Genomic DNA, 24,669 nt, shown 5'->3' with positions numbered 1-24,669 from the left:
ATGCAATGCTACATTTCTACAAACCTGATGAAGAAACAAACTCCTGATCTCGGATGACCTGAGGATGAGCATGTTTCAAGCAAATCTTCATTTTTGTCTGAACTCTGGCTGTCATAATGTCATGATGGTGTGTGTGTGTGTGTGTGTGTGTGTTGTGTGTGTGCAGATGTCGCAGCATCAGGTTCACGCTGTGCAGCAGCTGGCTAAAGTCATGGGCTGGCACGTGTTGAGCTTCAGTAATCACGTGGGCCTCGGCCCCATCGAGAGCATCGGGAACGCCTCTGCCATCACGGTCGCGTCTCCCAGCGGAGAACACACCATCTCAGGTGCGTCTGAGCCAGCGTTACACATGCTTTATTACAGCGGTGATCTGACCTCACGGCGGGGCTGGAGATCCATAAACAGTAATGCACGAGGAACCTGAAGGACAGTACATGTGTTTGTCTGTCTGCAGTGCGCAACGGTCCAGAGAGCGGCTGCAAGGTGCTGGTTCAGTTCCCGCGCAGTCAAGCCAAAGAGCTGCTCAAGAGCGACGTGCTGCAGGAGGGCAGATGGACGCACCTGAGGGGTCCTTACAGGGAGGTGCACTGGGGCCGCATGGAAGGAAGAAACTTTGTGTACAAGATGGAGCTGCTGATGGCGGCCCTCTCCCCGTGTCCCTAGAGCCCGCTGGGGTCTCACTTTGATTTGATGCATCTCTTCACCGTTTGCTCACACTCTGTCATTTTTCTAAGAAAAGGCCAGCGATGGCCAAAACACTTGTTGGAAATAAAACATTTGTACTTCCAGCTCTGCATTCTTCCTTTGTTGTGAAAGCACATGTGTGACCCTGGACCACAAAACCAGTCATAAGGGTAAATTTTGTGAAATTGACATTTATGCATATAAAAGCTGAATAATCTTTGTTAGGATAGGACAATATTTGGCTGAGATACAACTATTTGAAAATCTGGAATCTGAGGGTGCAAAAAAATCTAAATATTGAGAAAATCATCTTTAAAGTTGTCCAAATGAAGTTCTTAGCAATGCATATTACTAATCAAAAATTAAGTTTTGATATATTTACGGTAGGAAATTTACAAAATATCTTCATGGAACATGATCTTTACTTAATATCCTAATGATTTTTGGCATAAAAGAAAAATGGATAATTTTGAGCCATACAATGTATTGTTGGCTATTGCTACAAATATACCCCAGCGACTTAACACTGCTTTTGTGCTCCAGGGAGACATTTGTACAAACAGAAGAAAGCAATCCTTCTATACACTGGAAAATCTAAAGACAAACTACGTTTAATGAGAACAACAAGTGCAGGTAATCATCATTATGCAAAGATATGTATTTTGAACCTTTACAATCGAAAAGATCAGACATGTCTTATCCAAAAAATCTGGGAAAAAAAAAAATTAAATATGCTGTTTGTTAGATATTACTATTTAGCAATCATGACACTGAGCCACATTCAAATCTTTTTGTTTCATAAGAGACGTTTGGACACTAAATAACATAACAGGAATTTCGCTAGGATTGGTACCTGAACCACAAATGGAAATTTGCCCCTGCAATATCCAATGATTTTTAAAAACATTCATCCATTAAAAATAACACAAAGAACATTCATAAAATTTCCACCATCTGGTACTTGAGAGGATGTCCTTTGACCCTTTATAAGTATAATAACACATGCATAAGTATGATTGTCCTGTTGATTGTCTGGCGCTCAAGAGAGTTGGTGTTGCTGTCGGTCTGTTGATCTGCACTCTGTAGAGGGAAACGCTCATCTGGTCAATCACTAATCAGTGTTTCTGTCACAGTGGCTGCAGTTCAGTCTCATTGTGCTCTGTGCAGAATGCAAATACAGAGGTTCAGTTTTATTTGCAAACGAAAAGTAATATTACATCTTACTATCTCATACACCTTTAAACATTCATATTTTGCCAAACACTCTTTCTGATGGATCAAACGGCCTGGGCTGCGTTTCCCAAAAGCATCATAAGCCCAAGTAATCCCAGCAGCTGAGTCCTTAGCCATCCTCAAGAATCTCTTCCATCTTTAGTTGACCCTCTAACTCTAGCACTCTTTTAGACTTGCACTCTATTCATTTACTAACTGCTTGTTTTCTTACAAAAAACTAACACTAGCTTTTCTAATCTTTTTGTATTTTATCTGTTTGGTTTCTTTTTATTTATTATACAATTAACAAAAGCAAAAAAGGCCTCTAACACTAGCTTGCTCTATTCTTTTTCTATTCTATCCGTTTTATTTTTATTTTAATATATAATTTAAAAAAAACTTGCTGCGTGTACTGCGTTAAACTGAGACTTGTTATAGCACTTGCATATCATTGCTGTTTTGTTGATTTTGATTGCTTCCGTTGTCCACGTTTTGGATAAATGCGTCTGCTAAATGACTAAATGTAAATGTAGACGCATTGCCACCAATGGAGCTACGATCCTATCCTCTTCTCGCCTGTCAGTGAGTGTGTGATCTGCATTAATGAGCATTAATTATAAGCTCTTACCTCATTCAGACACTTAGCATGCACGTTCAGGACATCTAACATACACAGCTGTGCGCACAACGTCTGCATTGCAATAAATGTAAATGACAGTCGATGTAGTACCTGGTAAGCATCTCCGTTGTCTCCAGGCCTTTATGAAGTTGTGTAGTTTATTCAAGAGCCACATGCACAGCATCAGAAATGCAGCCAGCGTCCCCAACACAACGATGAACACGATAAAGTACTGAATGTCGTCATACAGCACCTCTGAAACACAGGATAGATAGACTAAAGCATTATGTCAGTGTGCATTTGTGTCTCTACGTACAGTATATCACAAACGACATGCTCACCAGTTACACTCAACACCATACACACGTCCTTGCTGTTTCCAGACGGTTCAGTCACAGTGATGGTGTAATAGCCAGAGTCTTGTAGACGTAGGTCGGTTATGGTTAGCGAGCCGTTGGGATGAGTTTGCACTCTTCCCTCGTACATTTTCGTGACGTTTGCAGCGCCTCCGAGCATCCAGGCTGCGATGCTTTGCTGTTTGCTCACAGAACTGAAGATCCATCTGATCGCTGGAGTCCCGGTGCATGTGATGTCCACGGAGAAAAGAGCCCTTCCCTGAACCGGTGCCGTGATAGGGCTCCTCGGCACCTGGATGGTAATGGCCTGAGCTTCAGAGAGAGGAGACAGAGGAGAGATTTAGTGGATGTTAAAATACTTTGATTATATGCAAAAGCAGCATTTATGGGGCATTCTTAACCATCGTTGGTTAGTTGACTTCCAACAAATTTAGAAAGAGTAGCTATCAACACTGTGACTCTGTAATGCTTTCAAATCATTGCTCTGTTTGTTTGATGAGTCTTATGCCAATTTGGGGACAGAAGATAGTTTTACTGATGCTAGACGGGGGTTTAAGAAGCTTTTGGGAAACTTGTTAATATTTGGAATTGGAAATAATAAAACCAACATATTACTATAATGTGCTCACAGAATCATCAGTTGTATGGAGGGCCAACAACCATTATGAGCACTGTATTATCATGCACTTTAATACAAGAACTATGTACTGTGACGAGGTGTCTAATCCTGCTGATTATCTGGTTTAGGTGTGTTTAACTAAGACTGAAGCTAAACTCTGCCCTCCAGGAGCAGTGCTGTGAGGGAAGAATTTAGGTGACGTGACGTGTAGGCCAAGTATGGTAACTCGTACTCAGAATTTGTCTTCTGAATTTATCCCGTCCAAGTTAGAGAGTGCTGTTCATTCACTCCCTCCACCTACAGTTCCTACTAGTACTGAGAATCACACCCACAACCTTCAGGTTACAAGTCCCACTCTCAAACCATTATGCGACAAATGCCCCTCTAATTTGAGTTAGAGACTGGAAGAAATAATCAGGGCAGACACAAACTAATCTCTCAGTTGCATGACACAGAGCAACAACCTCCTACATTTCGTCATCACAAAGTGTCAGTCAAGCAAGCGAGTGCATTCGGATGCTGAGTGTGTTAGAAAGTCTGTTCAGACCATCTTCTGTCGACATGCAGACTTTCTGACTTGGGCATCATAGTTACGGTACTTTTGTGGCTTCAGTCCTGCCTCACAAGGAGATTTTTTAAGCTGTCTGAGGAGAGGAGGGGTGTCTGTGTAATAACAGCTAATCACTGGTGTTCCTCAAGATTCAGTTCTCGGCCCTCTTTTTTTTCTTCATTTACACAACCTCATAGCATAGAAGCACATGGCTTCTTTTACCACTGCTCTGCATAAGATACATATAACCTGATGATCCCACTCCTTCACCTCTGCAGACGATCCAGAATGCAGCAGTACATCTGGTCTTTAATCAGCCAAAGTGAACACATGTCACACTCCTCCTGATCTCACTCCACTGGCTCCCAGTTGGGACCAGAAGCAAATTTAAGGTTTCGATGGTGGCTTTTAGCACTGCCACTAAAACTGCTCCTCAATGCAATCTCAATGCACTACCACAATCGAATGCTCTCTCCCTCCAGCTACAGCCATTGAACAAGCAACCTGTCGTTTTTCCTCCACAATGAGGCACAAATTCACTTTCCATACCCTTCACTCTCTCTGTTCCTCTCCAGTGGATTAAGCTGCCAACCTCCACCCAAACGGCAACAATCAAGAAACATAATCATCTTTCTCCATTTCTTTTGCACTGTTTTGACGTGTTACAAAATACTCAAGGTGTGAAGATGTGTCCCTCACACTGTGGATGTAGATGCAGTGAACTCTCGAGAAGATCCCCTAGGGTAAGAGCATGAAAGAATGAAAACATCCAGATGTCCTCTCAATGACTAACCCTAGTTAATGATTACCCCTCTTTAAACCAGGAACAAGTTCAGGAGGTGGAGTTCAATAGCAATGATAAAATAAACTAAAGCATTGCAGTGGAAGCTGCAGGAATGTCTGTCTTATCACTGATTCTTGAGACATGGAACAAAACACGTCCAGGTTTACAAATGAAAATATTTGAAATTGTAAATGTTATGAGGGTTTAAGTATAGAATGTATTTAACACAATCATCCCCTTCAGTTTAATTTTATCATTATTATATGAAATCTGACACTTATTGTCTTCTCACTACATCTAAAACTGTGTCCACAGAGAAGGCTTCAATCATTCATATGCTATAAAATGGATACAAAAAATGTAATGATGAAAAAGAGCTTGTTTTATGAAAAGCAACACTTAATAATATCTCATATTAAAAGCAAGGTTGTTTTTCAATGACACTTGCATGTTTCATAAGTCTGTCGACACCGTCAGACATTCATAAAAATGTAATAAAATCAGGGAATATCCTCTGCAGAGTACATCAGTGTCAGGCTCTGCTCAGTTTTATGGTTTTATAATATTTTAAATCCTAATGTTAATATTTCCTGCATCACAACCATGATATGTCAACGCCATCCTCCAATTTCTGAGGAAATGATTTGAAATGTTCAGATAATGTTATTCTCCTGAAGCAGGTTCTATTAGCATCTCGCATCAACAGAGAAAACAGAACGGCTTCTACATGAACTCCATTTGTTTTGTGAAAGAAATGCCAAATCTGTCAACACGTAAGATATTCTGTCTGACGGTGGTGACGGGCCATTGACATTCAGCGTGAAGTCATCATATTTTTGTGATTTTCAAGTCAATTTTAATTGTATTAAATATAAAATAGTGTTTGATTTTTGTAATAATGTATAACTACTAAATGCATCTCTTTTGTGGATCGATGGTCATCACTTCTAGCAGGGTTAGGGTTGAGGGAACATAACTCTGCATAAAACATAATACAGTTCGTTTGTATTCTGATCATTTGTTAATATGTTTAAATGTGAATATTAAGATCCTGCTGAATGTAAATAGCTAGAAGTAACAACCAATTGTTTTATTTGTTCATTTAACTGTTTTTAAAAGATACCTTGTTACCATAGCAGCAGACATACTGTTCTGAGATGAGAGAAAACAGATCGTTTGTGTTCCAGTGACATCAATATACTTCAATGTGAATCCCGAATAAAAGCTTTATAATCAATAACATACTCACAGTTTGTTTTAATACAGTAATTGATTGATTCAATGTATTTGATAGCTAAAGTGACTACAAATTCAGCTTTCTGTCACCTTCATCAGATTAATATTTTGATCATATTTCATAATGATATATTTGTTGAGGAATTGTTGGTCACATGTGAAAATGTAATCTGTCTGCTAACATGAGAATGTGTTTTGAAGTGTTAAAAACATCTTAAATTACTTGACTGCAAATTAAGTGATAGCAAGGTAAAAAGCACATTTTGATAAAAAAGAGAAAAGTTGGGAGGTTGCACCAAAGCATAGTTTAGCCTATATGCAAGATACAAAAATGTAGTTTAGTTGGTTTGCACTCTGTTTTGTCCCACTTCTCAAGAATCAGTGTTATTACTAGTGAAATGATTCTTTGCTAAGCCCTGCCTTTAAACGCCACTGACCAATCCTAGCTTAGCAAACATCACTTCTACACTCCCCATTCCTGTTCCTTTCCAAATACAGCTCTGCTCTGAAACTGTGTTTTTAATACAAATAACTTAGCAAGAATACCAAGTGACAGGAAAGTGAAAAGTGAGGCAGAAACAGGTTTGTCTGGCCTGACTCATTCAGTCTCCATACCAGAATCCTTCAGTATTCACTTCAGCGGTAAGTCACATACGTGGCAGTTTTATAAGTGCTAACCATGTTGATCTGATATGTTCAGGGGTTAAGAAAGCAGTAAAACAGTATTATGCCACGGTTACACGCTGTGATATTACATTAAAATACCAAATACTGCAGCACCAAACTCACACAGGATTACTATAACCTTATTATAGCGATTGCAGAGAAATTCTGTTTAATGTTAGAAAGTTTAGTTTGGAAGGATGCATAAACAAATACCTGAACAGTTCAAACGAAAGCATTGTAATCTATTATTGACTATATAGACATCTATATAGAATATTATTGTTCTTAATATGCATTCATGTGATTACTTTTTCTTTAATCATAACACCTTTGCACAAATGTTTATCTAACTGTGTAAATGAGGACATAACATTGACGTCTGTTGTTTTCCATATAAAGTGATTTATAATGACTACAGACTAACCCAAGTCCAAACCCTAAAATACACTTTTGTCCCAAAGCATATCTTTGTACACTTATACACACACACACACACACACACACACACATTTATATATATACTTACTGTAATGGCAGAGACAGAAGATAAGGTAGAGTATCTGTGTATTCTCAGACAAACTAATGCATGCGGGCCTCATTAGACTGATTCCTCCATATATCTATATGCAAGTAACATGTGATCGTGTTTATAGCTCAGTCATAACTCTAGACTTTCACCCTGTCCTTCTCTGCTACCCATTCTCCTTATGCCGCTCTTTATCTTCATCTCCCCTGTTTATCTTTGCTGCTGTCGTTTTCTCTTTCCCTTTCAGTATTTGCTCCCTTTCGCTCTTTTTCCTGTCTGTCCGATCTGCTCATTCAACAAGACGTATTCACTTACAGGACTGAACTATGATACTGATCAGACCGGTTTAGCAGCCGGTGACACACGCACACACACACACACACACACACTCTCTCTCTCTCTCTCTCTCTCTCTCTCTCTCTCTCTCTCTCTCTCTCTCTCTCTCTCACACTCTCACTCTCTCTCTCTCTCTCTCTCACACACAGCTTACTGCACAGTATTAAATGGTAGGGTTTTTTTTCAATACAAGCAAATTGATACTGAAACTTTATTTTCGACAGTACTTATGGGTGAAGCTTTTACACTCACCGATAATTTATTTGGTACATCTGTTAAACTGACTGCTACCGCAAATATCTCATCAGCCAATCACATGGCAGCAACTCAATTAAGCATGCAGACATGCTCAAGACGGTATACTGAAGTTCAAACCGAGCATCAGAAGAGGAAGAAAGCTGACTGACGTGACAGTGAATGTGGCATGCTTGTTGGTGTCAGTCGGGCTGGTTTGAGTATTTCAGAAACTGTTGATCTGCTGGGATTTTCACACACAACCATCTCTAGGGCTTACAGAGAATGGTCTGAAAAAGAGAAAATATCTAGTGAAGATGCCTTGATATCAGAGAATGGTCAGATGGGTTTGTGCTGAGAGAAGGTCAACAGTAACTCAAATAATCACTCAATACAGCCAAGGTTTGCAGAAGAGCATCAACACACCGTACCTTAAATCAGATGGACAGAAGACCACACCGAGTGCCTCTCCTGTCAGCTGAGAACAGCAAACGGAGTCTACAATTCACCCGGGCTCAGCTAAACTGGACAACAGACGATTTGAAAAAGGTTGCCTGGTCTGATGAGTCTCGATTTCTGCTGCAGCATTCAGATGGCAGGGTCAGAATTTGATGTAAACCACATGAAAGCATGGATCCATCCTGCCTTATATCAATGGTTTCAGGCTGCTGGTGGTGTAATGGTGTGAGGGATATTTTCTCGGCACACTTTGGGCCCCTTTACTACCAACTGAGCATTATTTAAACACTACAGTCTACGAGTTCTGTTGCTGACCACCTCCATCCCTTTACAACCACAGTCTACCCATCTTGTGACCGCAGCTTCCAGCAGGGTAACACACCATGCCACAAATCTCACATCATCTCAAACTGCTTTCTTGAACATGACAGTGAGTTCACTTTACTCAAATGCCCTCCACAGTCACCAGATCTCAATCCAACAGAGCACAACAGACTTACAAATGAGGACGACAGAAGTAATCAAAACCAACAAAAGAGCAATGATACACAAGTGCTATAACAAGTCTCAGTTAGTCTAACGCAGTACACAGCAAGTTTTTTTTTAAATCATAATAAATCAAAAGAAAACAGATAGAATATAAAAAGAATAGAGCAAGCTAGTGTTAGAGGCCTTTTTTGCTTTTGTTAATTGTATAATAAATAAAAAGAAAACAAACAGTATAGTAGTAGTGCAAAAAGTAGTTTTTGCGGGTGCAAAAGTGATTTTGACTCAATGCAAATAACTGACAAATCAACATTTTTTAACATTGATTCAATGGTTGCTTGCTATCAGGGTGCAAGCTGAATGTGTGTCTACACAAAAATAATCAAGGTTCATTTGCAAGTGTAACGAATCAGTCCACTGAAGGCGAGTGTAGTGAAGAACCCAAGTGCAGTTTATTTACAGGTGATCCAAACATAATCCAAACAGACGAAGACTAGATACACAGACTTGACGAGGCATGAACAGACTAGACTCACCGACAGCAGGTAACAACATCAATACACGACAAGGGCACAATGGGAACATGGCTAGTTATAGCAGACAAGGAGGGTCACATGACATGAACAAACCAATGGGAAACAAGACACATGACTAGGACAACCAATCAGAACATGACACATTGAACAGAGGGAGGCGGAACTGGGGCAGGGATGGAGGGCCAGGCCCATGAAGCGGAACAGGCAGAGCGGGGGGCCATGGCGGACTCGTATTAAATATTAAACACAAGGTTGTTTTACCATCAGTGGTAAGTCCATCACGCTAGCTACCAGTCTTTTCAGTCTTGGCCCGTGGCGGCCATCTTGGCCGGGGACTCAGGCGTGGCGGCCTGTACTGTTCAAGTGACCAGTGTGGGGTATTGCGTGGCATTAATTGAGATACATTTTTGTCCAAACCATAACAGAAAATGTCTTTCAGGAATGTTTCATTAAAATCTACCTGGTGACAAAGCCCACAAAAGTCCTCCACATACTCCTCAATGGAGCGATTACCCTGACAGAGGCGAACAAGATGATCTGCTGGCTTCATTTTTTCTGTGGTCATGTATTCTGTAACGAATCAGTCCACTGAAGGCGACATGACACAATGAACAGAGGAACCAATGGCATGAATACATGAGGGCAAGGGAAGCATGACACAAACAGGGACCATGACTAAACTAAATAATAAAAGACATGAACATGAAACAAAAACAAAACCCAAACCCCACATTACAGCAAGGCATTGTCACAGGTTTGTGGGGCTGATATCGGAACTGATTAATTAATTTATCTTAAAATGTATCTTTCTGTGTAACTAATGCAAAAGACACAGATAATGCACAGGACTAGATTTACACAAGCAAGTTCAATGAACTGTTGCACTTTAAGTCAACTAACAAGGGTTAGTAAGGAGATTTATTAGGTTTTACACTAGTGGATGTTTAACTCATCTTTACATACTTTAACAAAATGGATAAATGTAAGCAGCTTTACAAAACTTGGAAAATATGTGTATTATATTTGATAGTTGAATATCACAGGGTTATACAAACATCATGTTTCTGAAATATTGAAACCTAATCTCATGAGAAAACTTAGCTATTTTATGAGGAGGTGATATTGCATGAATTCAACATACGATTTTTGATAAAAAGGTAAACATGAAGGTCCACCCCCAAACATAACCGTTAATAAGATTGGATGAATTCATGTGAATTAGCCACCAATTCACCAAAATGTAAAATCACCTACGAATTGCCATGAGATGCTTTGACCTTCTATAGATTCATTACCTGTCAAAGGCTTCATTTATAGAGGACAAGGGTATGATTCACAAAAACTAGACATGATATTCATCATATGTGTGTTATGAAACCTCAGTGTATTTCACACGTGTGTTTCTGTAGATCTGTGTGGATGTCATTGTGTTCGTATGTATTTCAGCACAGGTCCCACATACTGGAGTGTGCTCTTGGGTTTTCATTCCATCTGTGTCTGCTGAAGCGAAAGCAATAACACATCTTTTGTGAGGCTGGTATTACACACTTTTGAAAGCAATAGTTTGCTGTTTTTGGCACTTAAAATAAACTTTATTGTAAACATGGAGAGCAAGCAGACCTGGTTCTTGTTCATGCAGGTCCCACAGAGGCATCCGATCAGTCCGTTGACTACCTGTGCCAGCAGAAGCACAGCCTCCAGAGTCCCGATGCTCAAGAGAATGGAGAACAGGACCACGTTCCACATCACCACATTCTGTGGCCGCACACACACCGCCCATGACGTCTGGTTGAACAGGTAACTCTCTCTGAACGGAGGAAAGCACAGGTGTGAAAGTATCAATGTGAAAATGAAGTGAAAACAGAGTATGTTCTAACATGTGATAAGCAAACCGCAGTTTGGGGTTTTCAAGTTCTGCCAGAGAGTTTTGTGCATTTCTGAGAATGAGATTTTGTTTCCCCTGCATCCTCACAGACGCACATTATACACACTGTATAGTGTACAAACAAACGGGTCAATGTGAGTGCTGTTACTCTGCAGTGCTGTTTAGGAAGGGGTAGATGAAGATCCCGTCTCCTGTGTCACACAGAGGGCCGTCCTGCAGGCTGACGGCAGAGATGATCATACAATACAGACCTCCAGCAACACCAAACACAGACATCAGCATGGACAGCATCATCTGCAGCACACACACACACGCACACACACACGCACACACACACAGAGAGAGAGAGAGATAGACACACACTTCAGTCAACTGGGTTGCTTCTTTGCCAGGGTCAAATGTAGCCTACTTGAAAAGTGTGTGTGTGTGTGTCTGTGTGTGTGTGTGATTTTGTTGCCGATTCAGATGAAGTTACTGTTCACAACTGAAATAAATGGCAGCCCTTCTGTATCTGAAGATACATTCAAGAACTTGTTCTGATAATTTCAAATAAGAAATAAAGTTTGATTCTGTAAAGAAGTTTTTTTCTCAACACTTCTGATGAATGGCTATGCTATTTTTAATTTTGTAATTTCATCTGCACATCAACAATTGTGAGATATAGATTACGAAATACTTTTGAGGTTAACTGATCTTATTTTGTGTCTCTGGAAAATAGTCATCTATGACACTGTGTTATGTTGAATATCAATGCTTTTTATGTCTATTTGTTAATAAATTGTATTTGTGGACACGTCAGTGCTTTTAGATTTGTGGAGTTATTTTGAAGTTAAAAGCTGACAGTCTTATTATTATTTAATACTTATTGTAACTGATGAGGTTGTTATTCATTATTTCATGAATTAGATGTACATTTCAGACATATTTGCTTTTCATTAAAACAAAGGTTATTTGAGTGAAATCATTAATTTTGCATTCATGTTTCTATTATGACATATATATATATATATATATATATATATATATGTCACAGTGATGCAGGAAGGAAGGCGAAGACAGAAGGTGCAGTTCAAACTCACTTCGTTTAATGAACAAACTTAGAACACGGGCAGAATGGTGAGGGAAAACACAGCATAACATAACGGTGACCGGACAACCAAAGACTGAACAGACTGGGGCTTAAATACATAGACAAACAAGGGTAATTAATGGGACACACCTGAACCAAATGACTAATCAAAACGAGAGGGAGAAACTGGGTCACGGGAAGCACATGGGGAGAAAAACAAAACAGGAACACGAGTCTGACATTACCTCCCCCTCCCGGAAGGCGCGTCCTCACGCCACTTAACTTCTGCGCTCTGGAGGCCTCTAGGGACAGGCTTGTACAGGACGAGAGGCCTCCAGGGTGGTATCAGTTCAGGGGTACAGGAGGCCATGGCGGAACAGGCAGTACAGGAGGCCATGGCGGAACAGGCAGTTCAGGAGGCCATGGCGGAACAGGCAGTCCAGGAGGCCATGGCGGAGAAGGCAGTCCAGGAGGACATGGCGGAACAGGTAGTTCAGGGGGCCATGGCTGAACCTTGGCCTCGGCACTCGGCCCGGCCACTACAGCCGGAGACGTATAGCCCCCCCCCAAAAAAAATGTATTGGGGGAGACTCCGGGTCCCCTGGCTGGGACCGGCTCTGGGCTGGGCTCAGAAGTCCACTCCGGCTTGCTCACGGGAACAGAAGCCCACTCCTGGCTGGACTTGGGGACACAAGCCATCTCGGGGCTGGACGTGGGAACCGCAGCCTTCTCAGTTCGTGACGTGAGGGCAGAAGCCCTCTCTGGGCTGGATGTGGAAACAGGAGCCCTTCTTGGGCTAGACTTGGGATCTGTGGCCCTCCCTGGACAATACATGGGAACCGCAGCCCTCTCTGGGCTGGACGTGGAAACAGGAGCTCTCCCTGGACTTGACTCGGGATCTGAGGCCCTCCCTGGGCCAGACATGGGAACAACAGCCCTCTCTGGGCTGGACGTGAAATCCGCAGCCTTCTCAGGGCTTGACGTGAGGGCAGGAGCCCTCTCTGGGCTGGACGTGGAAACAGGAGCCCTCCTTGGGCTAGACTTGGGATCTGTGGCCCTCCCTGGGCCATACGTGGGAACAACAGCCCTCTCTTGGCTGGACGTGGGAACAGGAGCCACTGGGCCGCACTATGGTCCAAGTGCAAGTCTCACGAGCCGCACGCATATCATTTACATATTACGTCACCCATACAAACCAAACAGATTTATATTATAGCCTAAATATTATGATATCTAATCGATTACATTCATTGACATAAATAAATAAATAAATAAATAAATAATTCTACTCACCATAAATAAAACACCTGATGCTGTCGGAAGCTGACTAATTTTGTGAAATTCGGCTCGAAAGGAGTAACAGCACAATGAATTTGCGATTGTAAGTTGCAGTCTGTAAGACGCGCACGGAAGCGTGACTTGACGCGCGACATTGCAGAAAATGTGCATTCACAAATGTAGCCTATGTTGATCCAAATATGGAAAGCACTTTCGAATTTAATAATCTGAGGTTCTCTCCAGAGATGTTTTGCCACATTTCTGCAATTAAGGATGATTGCTGTGTAGTATGGGTGTTTCCTTTTGCCTGAACATCTTCAAGTGAGTGGCAGGGCAAACCGAAAGTTGATGCCGAAAGTCCAGCACTCTCCTACCTTCACTGCTGATACTGCGAACACTCTTGTTTGTATGTGTTCCTTCGCTGGCATTTTCCACATTTAGTTTTTCTCCCTTAATAACAAATTTGTCCATTCTGATGCTCAATTTTACCTAACTAATGGCTGCTGATGACTATTTGGATTGAATGCTGCCAAAGTGCGCGCTTGTAAGTGTTCGTTAAATGCGTAACGTTACGCGAGTATACAGGTCTGCTCAGGTCTGAAAATAATATATGAAAAATAAAATGATTTTACATAAAAACATTATAGCTTATATTTGTTTAGTACATTTTTAAATTAATGTAAAAACTAAAACTAATTGTAAAACTGAAAGTTATTTTTTAAAATTGTGTTCAGCATGGTGGGCCGCATTTGAATTCGTGACGGGCCGTATGCGGCTCTGGTCAGGGGCTAGAGCCAACAGTCTTTTCCTCCTCATTCTCCTTTTTTGGGCTGAGGTTAAGGATATAGCTGCTGTTATCATAGGGCTTGGGAGTGAATCGGCTGACAGGCTTGACAGTGGGGCCGCCGGTAAACTTGACTGTGGAGCGGCCGGCGTTTCTGGGCTGAGGACTGGAAAGGCTCTTGGAACTGGAGACAGCAGAAGGGATGTACATTTTAGCACTGACCTGACAGATAGGAATGCGGGGTTGGAATGCACTGTTAGAAGTCCATTTTCGAGCACGGGGAAACATGGGAGGAAATGGGTGATCGGAACCATTGGTTAGGCATGTGGAGTGTCCCGGCATGGGATGAGCTGGAGAGGCAAGGTTTGTTTCAGAGGGGGCTGGATGAGGATGCTTCTCATTTTTCTTAACTTCTTCTACCTCAGAAGTAGAACCATTCAAATAAAGGATGAGATTAATCAACTCGACCAAGGGAAAATCACTCGTAGGAAGATCACAACAGATCGTTTCCTCATCCAGACCCAACTGAAAACAAGCACTGAGTGCAGCGTCATGCCAGCTCAACTGGTAAGACAGCTCGAGGAATTCCTCCACATACCTCTCCAAAGGCCGACCACCCTGCCGCAGGCACCACAGCTGGTCCTCAGCCCAGTTTGCGTTATTAGGTCCGGTCATCTGTCACGGTGATGCAGGAAGGAAGGCGAAGACAGGAGGGGCAGTTCAAACTCATTTAGTTTAATGAACAAACTTAGAACACGGGCAGAATGGTGAGGGAAAACACAGCATAACATAACGGTGACCGGACAACCAAAATATATATATATATATATTAGTGCTGTCAAACGATTAATTGCAATTAATCACATCCAAAATAAAAGTTTTCTTTTGCATAATATATGTGTGTGTACTATGTATATTTTTTATGTATATATAAATACACACACATGCATGTATATATTTCAGAAAAATATGTTATGTTTATATGTTAAATATATTTATTTACAATATAAATTATTTTAATATAAATATAGACATGTAAATACATGAAAATATTTTCAAAATATATACTGTATGTATGTGTATTTATATATACATAATAAATATACACAGTACACACATTATGTAAACAAAAACTTATTTTGTATGCGATTAATCACGATTAATTGTTTGACAGCACTAATATATATATATATATATATATACACACACACACATTTTATGTTATAATAACAAAATTAACACGTTTCTATTTACTATAATAACACAATGGCTGATGCATCATCATCATTCTGCAGATGCACTTTTATCTTATTTAAACGTATATCTACAAATATTTCAGTAAATGCACACTGTTCTTAAGAGGGGCATCTTCCCCCATATTATCCAATTATGTTCACTTATTTCAGCCAAAAAGGACACTATTTTACACTAAATTACACAAAATGCTTGATTCTGACTGGTCAGTTGTAGAATTTAGAATCTAAATAATAAACTCTTGTCTAGTGCTGTATAAATGAATTCTTAGCCAGCAAACATATCTTTCCTGCATCGCTGTGCTTGTGTTCCTCTGCTGTCTCTACAGCTCAGTCCAACTCCAATCAATACTTCACTCATTAGTTAATGATATCTGTTTGTTATTAGGTTATATGACTGACTGCATGTTATCTTTTACATGCAACAGTAGAATAGTAGTGCTGCCTATCATTACTGCAAAGTGTGCTTGCATGTAGTGTGACAGGTTTGGTCCTATAACAATCTGCCACTCATTTATTGCAAGTGAAGTTTGAAAAGAGCACTATAGAAGAAGCTACACATTTTTTAACAAAGATGATGCAGAATAAATTTCTGCTGACACAAATATAAAGTGCATGCGTTATCTGTTGAGAGATGAAGTCAGTTCCTCACCCCGCATCTGTTTGCGCAGCAGCTGCCCTCCAGCCCCGCGGCCCTCATGACCGACGCTGGCAGAAACGCCTGCAGAAATCACACAAACACAGTCAGCAGACACACTTACTCGCTCGCTCGTCTGTCCTTCACATACTCTCACACTCACCAGCAGTCCTGCTCCGATCACCCCGGGGAAGAACCAGATCTTCTCAGTGATCTCCTCGGTCCTCCACACCTCACCGTTGGGAAAAAACAGCAGGATGTTTCCGACCACGGCTAGGAGACCGAGCGGGAAGAGAAGGTCTGCGGTGCATTTAGCACATTTACCCGTACACATGATGACCTGATTCAGACCTGTGAAAGAGACGTGTCTTGCACTGAAATCATGAACCAGTCATGAATCGGTTACATAATATATGTGACCCTGGAGCACAAAAGCAGTGTTAAGTCGCTGGGGTATATTTGTAGCAATAGCCAACAACACATTGTACGAGTCAAGATTATCCATTTTTCTTTTATGCCAAAAATCATTAGGATATTAAGAAAAGATCATGTTCCATGAAGATATTTTGTAAATTTCCTACCGTAAATATATCAAAACTTAACTTTTTGATTAGTAATATGCATTGCTAAGAACTTCATTTGGACAACTTTAAAGATGATTTTCTCAATATTTAGATTTTTTTGCACCCTCAGATTTTCAAATAGTTGCATCTCAGCCAAATATTGTCCTATCCTAACAAACCATACATCAATGGAAAGATTATTTATTCAGCTTTCAGTAATCTCAGTTTCAAGAAATTGACCTTTATGACTGTTTTTTTTGTGGTCCAGGGTCACATATGAATGAAGAGCAACATCCATTTAACTGCTAGTGTCTTTAAAGTAATTTTCTTTACAGCAGGATCATATTCAGTCTACAAACTGCTCTTACCATAAATGTCACAACTCCTCACCTGAGTTCTGCAGTTCCACTTCTACTCGCTGACTTCAGTGTGGACGAGAGAAAGACGGCTCTTCTAGTTTCTGTCGAGGCTGGTAATTAGTGGAGGTTAGTGAGGGCTGGCGATGAGCTGTGAAGCGATGAGAGGTAATGTTAGTGTGAGCAGATATCTGTCCCTGCGGTCAATCACCTCGCTTTCAAACACACAAAACTCACTCTCAGTAACGGCCTCTGTCCATGTGTTTGACACAGAGAGACTCCCAGAAAGAGAACAAATCTAAGGTATAGGCCTAGCGCTTTTTGAAAGTGATGGTAACACTTTACAATAAGATTCCATTAGTTCACTATGTTTAATGCATTAACTAACATTAACATTGAGCAATGCATTTGTTACAATATTTATTCATCTTTGTTAATGTTAGTTAATAATAATACAGCTGTTCATTGTTAGATCATTTTAGCTCGTCCATTAAGTACATTTATCAATAAAACGTGTGAATTTAATAATGCACTAGTAAATGTCGGAATCAACATTAACTAAGAATAATAAATGCTTTTGAAGTATTTTTCGTTGTTAGTTTAATGTAGTTATTAACTAATGTTAACAAATGGAACTTTATTGTAAAGCGTTACCGAAGTGATTTTGGACAAGCTTTCCTCATCTAAAATCTACAAGAGCCAAAATTCATATTTTGTTTAATGTATTATTACTAAATCAAATGACACCTAAAAATGTGTTAATATGATAGAACCACATCTTCAAATGCCACTCAAACATATAACTTCTTACCTTACGTCCTCCTGTGGTTGTATATTCAATTTTCCAATTCAAACATCAAAGTACCTGGAATGAGCAGAGTCCCGCATTCATAAATGTAACACAGATGTCATTGAGAAGACTAGCTCCATCCAAACAGTGCTATATCGGAGGAAGAAGTTTGTGAATCCTGCTGCATTCATGTCCTATCAAATGTGGTCTAGGTCACTGACAAAAACAAACTGATTGAATTAACAGCCCACAAACAGCTGTAGTCTTCCTTTTTGTTGTTGTTTAAGACATTGAGTAATCATTCACAGTGGAAAAATTAAGTGAACCTCCATGTTTTACTTCAGAGGTTAAATGTAGTCATATTTTCAACTAAGGACATGAAAATGAAAGTATATGTATAGGTGTCCTTCATCCATCAATCAATCAATCAATCAATCACAGGACTGATCTGGGCCATACACTTCCCAATAACAATCCAACAATTTGCCATGATGCAAAAATGTGTACTACTAGAGAAAGATGACAGAAAATGAAGAAGAGATGAGCAGAGACACAATCTAGCTAGTTGTTTATTTGAATTAAATCGCAGCTATAATCTGTCAACACTCCAGGTTTCAGGACGTTCTCCGTATGTCATACTATATGAATCTACCAATCCCACAGAGACGGATCAGATTATGGGTTCAAAGTGCTTTGGTTTTTGTCGAACAGTAACAAATAAAATAAACAACACTTATTTATATGATCACAATGACATAAACTGCTTATCTGTGCAGATGTAATAAGAGCAACTAACACATCGAATCGGTGAAGTAACTACTGGCAGTTACTCTGGGGCCAAATCCCACAATAGTGTAAACTGGGTTAATGGTATAATTAATTTAATGAATATATAATTACAATTCAACCGCTGAGAACAAACAAACAGAGATAATTACTATTCTGTATATATATAAACCTTCTGGTGTATCATTAGAGCACTGAACGTTTCACAGTTTGTGTAAAGATGTCTTGAGACCGTTAACCTGGTTGAGACTGTAAACACAAAATGTCAGTGTTTTATTTCCGTGTGTAAGTTTGTTCTTATCAGCGCTCAGTGCAGGAGGACCGATTCTCCACTGTGATGTCGATACACCACTTTAGACATTCAACTAATTATAAGTAAATTGGCAACTACATGTCAACTAGCAGTCATTAGAGTATTAGTAGACCGTCTGCTCAATATCTGCTAACACTTTATTTGGATGGGTCCACAACATACTGACTATAAGACACTTTGCAAGTATATGTTAACTTATTCTACTAACCCTAACCTTAGTGTACTCTGAGAGTTAGTAGACACGTACAGTAGTAGCAAATTAATGAGAATTAGTTGACATGTAGTTGCAAAGTTACTTATTTTTAGCAAAATGTCTAAAGTGGACTATCAAAAGATTGTTTAAAATGCATTCCAGCAATCTTTGTTTTATTTACAGCATTGTTTCCGTGTGCAGTCACTGCACCGGTTGTTCTCGGGTGAGTGTGAGTTTAGGTCAGGGCCGTGTCTATGGCAGGGAGCACTCCGTGGGGTCGTGTGAAGCGGGCAGCAGGCGGCAGCTGAAGGGCCAGGTCAGACTGAGCAGGGTCAGGGTTTGACTGCATTGCTGCTCCGCGCTGGAGCAGACAGACTGACACGGCTGCAGGACTCCACTCTGAGCGCTGCAGTGAGGAACAAACACACCGCACACCAGCCGCCGGAAGGATTCGAAACAGCCAAACTCCATCAGCACCTGCAATCACATCACACAGATGTCCAACGGGTTCTGGGGAGCTGCTCACAGTCACTGCTCTCATTCTCACCCTGTACTCGTGCAGAATAGAAGCAGCTTCTCTCTGGTCAGAAATAGACAGCCAGATGTTTGGAAAGGACGTGAGATTATAGCTCAGACCTCTGCACATTTCAACCTGGATGGGCTCACAAGATGAAGCTGAGGGAAAAAAAAGGCAAAAAATAAGAATGTGAGATGCACTTGTGACTACTAAACAACAACTAAAAAGCTACTTTTGAGCCTCTGGCATTTCAGCAGATACCGTAGATTTACCAAGAGCCAACAAATACTGCACATACTGCTGAGCCATATGGGCTTTATGTTGTTCCTAACACGCATGCCATTTAAAGGGGTCATGAACTGCCTCACTTTTTTATTTTGTACTGTTCTCGGAGTTAATGTTATCAAGATTTTTACATCAAAACTAATAATTGAGAAGAAACAGTTTTTGACCCTCTCATCAGAACGCTCTGAATAGGCGAGGACGATCGTAGACGCGGAAGTAAACGCTCAACAGTTGTGTATGTTTCACAGAGTACATTCCTCACAAATGGATGCCGCTGTGATTTAGGTTGAAAATGCATAATTAATCCAATATCAAACAATCTGTAAGAAGAGACAAAGCAATAGTGATCACGTTATGAAAACAGATTCAATATAGTCGCACAGCATCGTCTTTTAGTTTCAATCTTTCTGAAAAGCCTATGTCGAACTGTGCCTTGTTTGTAAACGAATCCGAGGACCGAGTTCTTACTGACGCAGTCTGGATCTTCATTAAAAATAAAGTTCATTCACACTTTCCTAACGTTGGGATCAGAAGGAAGGCAACGCATACAGGCAGTGCTGTAGAATCGGTGGGCGGGGCTAAACAGTGCTGTAGAAGCAGGTGTTGATCTTCTTCTGAGAAGGCGGTGCTTATCCACACTATTGCATAATAGAGTAGAACATTCCACAAACTGGTTTTGGCAGATTGGAATACAGTATAAGCTGTTTTTAGACTAACGAGAAAGTTTCGAGTTCTGAAACTTTTTTTTATAGTAGAATGACCTCTTATGTCAAAAGATCAAGGGAATTTAGGTTTCTCAGTTCATGAGCACTGTATAATATATAATTTGATAAATGATTATGCAAGAGGTTATTAGTGCAATAGATTTATAGATTTAACCGGCTGAACAATTTATTTGGGAAGGGATTGAAAGGAGTCAAAACAGCAGGAAACGTCCTCTCCAAACTGCAGCGTGTTCTCACTGAAAGGAGGGTAGGTGGAGTTAATGCAGTGGTGCTCGTCTGCAGCGTCTGCGCAGTCGCTCCATCCGTCACACAGCCAGTCCTGGTGCAGACATTCCCCGGAGCCGCATGCAAACTCTGCTGGACTGCATGTTCCTCAAAGCAGAAAGCAGTGATGCAGGGAAGAGTCACGATCTCACAGAGACTCACAAAATCTACTTCATGAACCGTGCAGCACTCACTTTCTGAAAGAGACGTGGCCCTAAACGATGCATAAAAGCCACTGTCTGCAACACCTTCATCTGCCACAAACAGCACGGTCATCACAGGACCAGAGGAGGTGAGATCAGGAGGCAGAGCTGGCCCACAAAACCTGCTCAGAGAGACAGCGGGACGTCAAGCACTCACTATAAGAACAGCAGAAAGCTTTCTGTAAACACATATTGTGGGGGACCGTTTCAACCCTCAATATTTAAGTTATTAAACTTTTCACAGTTCTGGGTCTTTAGTGTGGTAGTATAGCAGGGTAAACGACGTTTAGAGAAGCACATGGGAGACCATAGCTGACACTGATAAAGAAATGCATCATCATATTCTGTGAAACTGATCCACCCAGTTGAAAAAAACAGCATATGCTGATTAGGTATGTTTTGAAGCATGGCTGCTGGTTTGAGCTGGTCCTGAGCAACTAGCTCCTGCTCAGGACCAGCACATGACCAGTTAAGGACCAGCTTAAACCAGCTCAAACCAGCAGCCATGCTTCAAAACATACCTAACCAGCATATGCTGGCTTTTTCAACAGCATTGGCTCAATCACTCCAGTACAACAAATATGACACAATTAAATCTGCCTTCCTCAAGATAATGCTCATGATGGAAATGTTTTGCGTTCTCTGCATTTTCATTTGTATTGGAACTCACTGTTGCTGAAAGTAAACATTTTAAAGCAATAGGTCTCTTTAAATCCCATCAGAGTTGTAGAGACAGCAGTGCAGTATTCTCACCTGCCCAGCACAGTGTTTGCATCTGCATCTGCCCCATCATAAACCTCCACATAGTCAAACTCACACACATCCTGTGTTTCCAGACTCAAGTTCTGAAAACTCAGTCTAATCACCTGCCCATCTTCCACAGAGATTTGCCACGTACACAACTATGAGAGCGGTAGAGATAACTACAATTAATACAGATGTGATAGAAACAGTCACAATGCCGAAACAAATACTAGTTATTTAACAGCTGGCCTAATACATTAATTTATCAGTGCATAGCTAATTTATATAAAACTGTATGTAAATGTATGCGATTTCGCATTTAGATTCAGGAAGTGATTGACAGAAATAGCAGCTGATGAAATCATTCACCTGTTGATGTGGGTATGGCTTTGGATGGTTTGGACTGGACAACGATCCATACTCTCCTGTTATTTTTCCTCCACACTCTAAGAATCAGAAGATTGAAAGACAGAATCATGATATCGATTATAGTCTTTACTTTCAAGCGAGATAAAAGACTGAAGTGTCACACTTTGTGTAGTGACGTCATTACTGTAATTAGGGCCCAAGCAACTAAGGCGCAGGGCCCCCTTGTTTTTCTAAGGATTTCTTTCCCCTCCACCATCCGGAGCTTTTTGGGGGCCTTAACGTGCTCAAAAACTCTTGAAAATTGGCACACACATTGGAATCTGCGGCCATTAGGACGCCGCAGAGGCTGGGACCCGGGCGTGGCACAGGGGCTCTGCGGCGCCCCCTGGAACATAGTCAGAAAACTTGACGTACAGTATATCTCACACATACTTGAATGTATACATATGAAACTCAGTACACATATAGATCTCATTAAGCCGAACAACTTTCACACTGCATGTCATTAGCTCCTCCCAGCAGGAAGTTGGCTATTCAGGGCTGTCTAAAAAGCGCATGATCTGGAATTTGATATACTCCTCCTTTGGTGGTACCCGATTGCCACCAAACTCGGTCAACATGATCTCAAGACATTGGGGATGCTAAATTGCAAAGGGATTTTTGATATCTCGAACGGTTTCAGAAGTGGGTGTGGCAAAATGGCTCGATAGCACCACCTAAAAAATTTCAATGGAGTGCGCCTCGAGCTACGTTTCACATACATGTACGAAACTCGGTACACACATGTAACACACCAATACCTACAAAAAAGTCTCTTGGTACAAAATCCAAAACCTAACAGGAAGTCCGTTATTTTGAATTTCCTGTACAATTTTTGTGCAGTTTTTGCCATTTTCAGGCCTCGTACTTTAACTAACTCCTCCTACAGTTTTAATCGGATCATCTTCAAATTTGCTAAATTGCGAAGATCTTGAGTTTTCGTCAAAGGGCGTGTCCCTGGCGGCCTCACAAAATTTGATGTTTCGCCATGAAACAGGAAGTTGCTGTAACTAAGGCAAGCAATGTCCGACCTGCCCCAAACTTCACACATTTGATAGGTGTTCTGTCCTGAACAAATACCCACGCCCAAATTTAGTTATAGTTAAAAATATCAGCAAGTGTTAAATAGGCTAGCAACATGCTAGAAACATGCTAGCAACACTTAGCTAATATGCTAAAGTATACTATTATTACAAAGAAACAGGAAGTTGCTGTAACTCATGTAAGCAATGTCCGATCTGCCCCAAACTTCACACGTTTGATAGGTGTTCTGTCCTGAACACGTCCATGCCCGTATTCAGTTATAGTCATAGCGCCACCGGCTGGCAACAGGAAGTGACATGTTTAACAGTGTTATGGACTCCTAGCAACATTACAAAGTGTCAGCAAGTGTTAAATAGGCTGCCAACATGATAGAAACATGCTAGCAACACTTAGCTAAGTGTTAAAGCATGCTATTAATGCAGTGAAGCAGGAAGTTGATGTAACTCAGGCATGCAGTGTCCAATCTGCCCGAAACTTAACATGTTTGATGTCCTGGCCTGAACACATCTACATGCCAATATTCAGTTATACTTTAAATGCATATTGCCCACCGTTCTCTGTTTTCCTAAAGCCATCATGTGGTGGTGAGCCCGGGTGCGAGGGTTCTTTCATCGCTGCTTGCAGCTTTAATTTTTTTTTTCGACTATCTGGGGGTTTTTGGGGGCCTTAACATGCTCAAAAACTCTTGAAAATTGGCACACACATTGGAATCTGTGCCATTAGGACGCCACAGAGACTGGGACCAGGGCGTGGCACAGGGGCTCTACAGCGCCCCCTGGAACACAGTCAGAAAACTTGATGTATATCTCACACATACTTGCACGTAGTGCTGGGCGGTATGACCAAAAATTTATATCACGGTATTTTTTAAAATTATACCGGTTTCACGGTACATGACGGTATTTTTTTTTCATGCATGACCGGGTGTTAACCATATTTTATACTGATTGAGAGGAAATACTGCAGTATATTGACTTAGAATGCCCTATTTTACTGTCATGATGAGTGAATATTGTCAAAAAATAACACACTAAATAGTGACTAAACACGACCCCTTTTAATACATGTTAACCAGGAGTCACTCTCATTTATAATCGCGGCATCGTCTGATAAAATCAACATGCATCTACACTAAAGAGCGGCTATGCGGTTGTTTTGGCTATATTACTTTTTTGTCTCATGCAGCGCACTGCCTGCGTCTGAGTAACAAACAAAAAAAACAACAAACAAAAACGTGCATGTGATATTAACAGACGAACTACGCTCATA

At 40.8% G+C, this 24,669-nt stretch overlaps 4 protein-coding genes across 7 annotated transcripts in view; 1 reads left to right on the top strand and 3 right to left on the bottom strand.

Annotated features, from left to right (window-relative positions):
• Positions 1–774, top strand: part of LOC107688066 (mediator of RNA polymerase II transcription subunit 17) — an 8,286-nt gene extending 7,512 nt beyond the window's left edge. The window contains exons 11-12 of the mRNA XM_016485616.1: positions 64–326; positions 455–774. Coding sequence (XP_016341102.1) covers positions 64–326; positions 455–663 — 472 coding nt within the window. The 3' untranslated portion in view covers positions 664–774. The remainder of the gene's footprint in view (positions 1–63; positions 327–454) is intronic.
• A 458-nt stretch (positions 775–1,232) lies between these two features.
• vstm5 (V-set and transmembrane domain containing 5) lies at positions 1,233–9,319 on the bottom strand. Its single transcript, XM_016485604.1, has 4 exons — positions 9,304–9,319; positions 2,857–3,183; positions 2,627–2,770; positions 1,233–1,843 (listed from the first exon to the last, which is right to left on the bottom strand). The coding sequence occupies exons 2-4, from the start codon at positions 3,029–3,031 to the stop codon at positions 1,812–1,814; spliced, it is 351 nt and encodes a 116-aa protein (XP_016341090.1). The 5' UTR covers positions 3,032–3,183; positions 9,304–9,319; the 3' UTR covers positions 1,233–1,811.
• Positions 9,320–9,982: 663 nt separating this feature from the next.
• Positions 9,983–17,343, bottom strand: LOC107688059 (transmembrane 4 L6 family member 1). 3 transcript variants are annotated; one of them, XM_016485603.1, is made up of 6 exons: positions 17,163–17,343; positions 16,373–16,560; positions 16,225–16,293; positions 11,337–11,482; positions 10,924–11,110; positions 9,983–10,800 (listed from the first exon to the last, which is right to left on the bottom strand). In XM_016485603.1, the coding sequence occupies exons 2-6, from the start codon at positions 16,541–16,543 to the stop codon at positions 10,786–10,788; spliced, it is 588 nt and encodes a 195-aa protein (XP_016341089.1). In that variant the 5' UTR covers positions 16,544–16,560; positions 17,163–17,343; the 3' UTR covers positions 9,983–10,785. The 3 variants fall into 3 exon arrangements, with proteins under 3 accessions (XP_016341089.1, XP_016341086.1, XP_016341087.1); XM_016485600.1 differs by having other exon boundaries at positions 9,984–10,803; positions 17,163–17,341; XM_016485601.1 differs by having other exon boundaries at positions 9,984–10,803; positions 17,182–17,341.
• A 2,030-nt stretch (positions 17,344–19,373) lies between these two features.
• mfrp (membrane frizzled-related protein) overlaps positions 19,374–24,669 on the bottom strand; it is a 14,184-nt gene continuing 8,888 nt past the window's right edge. For both annotated transcript variants that reach the window (XM_016485619.1, XM_016485620.1), the window contains exons 8-13: positions 22,318–22,394; positions 21,958–22,106; positions 21,196–21,326; positions 20,975–21,109; positions 19,758–19,885; positions 19,374–19,687 (exon numbers count right to left, since the gene is read on the bottom strand). In XM_016485619.1, the coding sequence (XP_016341105.1) occupies positions 19,463–19,687; positions 19,758–19,885; positions 20,975–21,109; positions 21,196–21,326; positions 21,958–22,106; positions 22,318–22,394 (845 nt within the window). In that variant the 3' untranslated portion in view covers positions 19,374–19,462. The remainder of the gene's footprint in view (positions 19,688–19,757; positions 19,886–20,974; positions 21,110–21,195; positions 21,327–21,957; positions 22,107–22,317; positions 22,395–24,669) is intronic.

This window comes from Sinocyclocheilus anshuiensis, unplaced genomic scaffold (assembly GCF_001515605.1).
Source record: "Sinocyclocheilus anshuiensis isolate Anshui unplaced genomic scaffold, SAMN03320099.WGS_v1.1 scaffold501, whole genome shotgun sequence".
Lineage (NCBI taxonomy): Eukaryota > Metazoa > Chordata > Actinopteri > Cypriniformes > Cyprinidae > Sinocyclocheilus > Sinocyclocheilus anshuiensis.
The sequence above is the reverse complement of the archived record's forward strand: the minus strand, read 5'-3'. Positions and strand labels throughout refer to the sequence as shown.